Raw genomic sequence first — 2,799 nt, forward strand, 5'->3', positions numbered from 1 at the left:
TGTACAGACTAAGTTCGGCGGAGTCCTGGAGCCAAGATGGCGCTCCCTGCAGGGCAGGTCACTGTCCTCCGGCTGGGAGGGTGCCGGATGTCTGCGGCCCCAAAAGGGTGCTGCCTCAGCAGCTCTGTGGCTCCCGCCTGTCCCAGAAGCCGTCTCGAGTGATATTTTTAATTTTTCTAAATATGAGATTCTTGTGGAATTTGACTTCAGTTCCCTCTCAAAAGAAATAGATACTTTGCCATTTGAAACCTGAATCTGAGGTCATGACAGATGAGTGTAGTTCTTAGCACACACAGAAAAGACAGTTCTCTACCTGCAGATATCTTTCCCCTTCTGCCCAATCCAATCCCCAGAAACTCCTAAAGTAATACAAATAGGGTGATGGTCTAGAATCTTGGAATCTTGTTTATTCTATTTGGATAATGTAAATGTCTTTGACAGAGGGTTAAAAGCAGTTTTTGTTTCTAGTTTTGGGGTTGAGGAAATGCAGCTTATTTCTAGATTTTTATTGGTAAAGATCAACTTCAGAGCTTCTTACAAGATGTGCAAATACACTAACATTAAGTGGCATGGCAACTATAACTGAGCTACATCCTAGTCCCAAATTAAAATTCTTCTGAGACACACACCTCCTAGTGAGCCCATGTCCACTTCATCAGATTATTGATATTGAATTTAGCTGTTTTTTGCCTTCTTCTTTAAGTTCTAGCTATTTATAAAGAGCTACTATAAAATTTTATGTATTTATACAAGAATTTGTTACTTAAAGTAATAACACAATAGATTAGGTTCAAATACAGATATTTGCCAATACTATTAGGTTACACTACAATTCCATTTCTTATTTTGACAGTCTTGCGGTCCAGGCCATAAGTTAATGAATGTTAGGTGGGTGTTCTCTCATTGAGCTACAACTATATTGCAAAACTCTCACATTTTTCCTGCTAAAAGTAATTAAGTACTCATCTAAAATGAATACACTGGGTGACTATTTAAAGAATAGTAATGAAATGGATTCACTTATATTTTCTTTTCATTTGTTTGTCTCATTGTTTGTTTCTTTGTATGTTTGAAACAAGATCTCATGTAGCCCACAATAAACTCAAGTGTAGTCTATTCTGGACAATGGCCTTGAACTCCTAGCACTACTGCTTCAACATTTCATGTGCTGTGCTTGCAGGTATGTACAACCATTAGCAGATCCCACTCATTTTTCTTAACTAGCAGATATTTCTAAAAGTGAGAATCATGTGTATCTGCCAGTACACCCAAAATAATATCATTGATATACTGATTTATGCTTACAGTGGTGTTTGATGAAGAAATAGTCATCCTGGTCTATCTATACCAATGAAAGAGAAACAGATGACTGGCTGATTATGCAGCACAGAATAGGGTATTAAACTTGTTCCACTCATTTTTGAATATCCAATGGTCAGAAACTGCGTAGAAAACAATAAGGCTCCAAAATATATTGTACAGATGATGAGGAAACTACTCTGTGTCCTTTTTGGGCAAAACTTAAACTCCCTCAGCTATTTCTAGAATGTTAAACAATTTCTGATGCTTTCACAGGTCACAGACAGATGAAAACCCTCAGCAGCCCCAGCAACTCCAGCACCATCACTGGCTTCATCCTCTTGGGCTTCGCCTACCCCAGGGAGGGGCAAATACTCCTCTTTGTGATCTTCTTCATTGTTTACATACTCATTCTTATGGGCAACGCTTCCATCATCTGTGCTGTGTACTGTGATCAGAGACTCCACACACCCATGTACCTCCTGCTGGCCAACTTCTCCTTCATGGAGATTGGGTATGTCACCTCCACAGTCCCCAACATGTTGGCCAACTTCCTCTCTGACACCAAGGTCATCTCTTTCTCTGGATGCTTCCTGCAGTTCTATTTCTTCTTCTCCTTTGGTTCTACAGAATGCTTTTTCCTGGCAGTCATGGCATTTGATCGATACCTTGCCATCTGTAGGCCACTACATTATCCTTCTCTCATGACTGGGCGCCTCCGCAACACCCTTGTGACCAGTTGCTGGGTGCTTGGTTTCCTCTGGTTTCCTGTACCCATCATTATCATCTCCCAGATGTCCTTCTGTGGGTCCAGAATTATAGACCACTTCCTGTGTGACCCAGGCCCTCTTTTGGCCCTTGCCTGTTCCAGAGTCCCATTGATTGAGGTTTTCTGGTCCATTATAATGTCTATGCTCCTGGTTATTCCTTTCCTCTTCATCATGGGATCTTACATATTGGTCCTAAGAGCTGTGTTTAGAGTTCCTTCAAGAGAAGGACAAAAAAAGGCTTTCTCCACTTGCGGGTCTCATCTCACAGTAGTTTCACTCTTTTATTGCTCAGTGATGATAATGTATCTGAGCCCAACATCTGAGCATGAGGCCGGAATGCAGAAGCTTGTAACTCTATTTTATTCTGTGGGTACACCACTGCTTAATCCTATGATATACAGTCTGAGGAACAAAGATATGAAAAATGCCCTACAAAAGATTTTAAGAACATAAAAATTTTACATTAAAACAAACAAATCATATTTAAGTGAATATATATACTCTTAAAGTGTGTGTATATATATATATATGTATATATATATATACACACACTTATATATATTCACACACATATATATACCCTAGTACACACATAAACTCACACAAACACACACATGTGTGTGAATATATATATGTATACACATATGTATATATACATACATATATACATACATACATAATTCAACAAGAATTATTATATTGTGCCATTTAAAGCATTATGAATAGAATG

At 38.8% G+C, this 2,799-nt stretch overlaps 1 protein-coding gene across 1 annotated transcript in view; it reads left to right on the forward strand.

Moving 5' to 3' along the window:
* Positions 1–2,522, forward strand: part of LOC110309549 (olfactory receptor 11G2-like) — a 13,593-nt gene extending 11,071 nt beyond the window's left edge. The window contains exons 2-3 of the mRNA XM_021182287.1: positions 1,080–1,180; positions 1,576–2,522. Of these exons, the coding sequence (XP_021037946.1) occupies positions 1,587–2,522 (936 nt within the window). The 5' untranslated portion in view covers positions 1,080–1,180; positions 1,576–1,586. The remainder of the gene's footprint in view (positions 1–1,079; positions 1,181–1,575) is intronic.
* Positions 2,523–2,799: the final 277 nt, after the last annotated feature.

Source organism: Mus caroli, chromosome 14 (genome assembly GCF_900094665.2).
Source record: "Mus caroli chromosome 14, CAROLI_EIJ_v1.1, whole genome shotgun sequence".
NCBI classification, from domain to species: domain Eukaryota; kingdom Metazoa; phylum Chordata; class Mammalia; order Rodentia; family Muridae; genus Mus; species Mus caroli.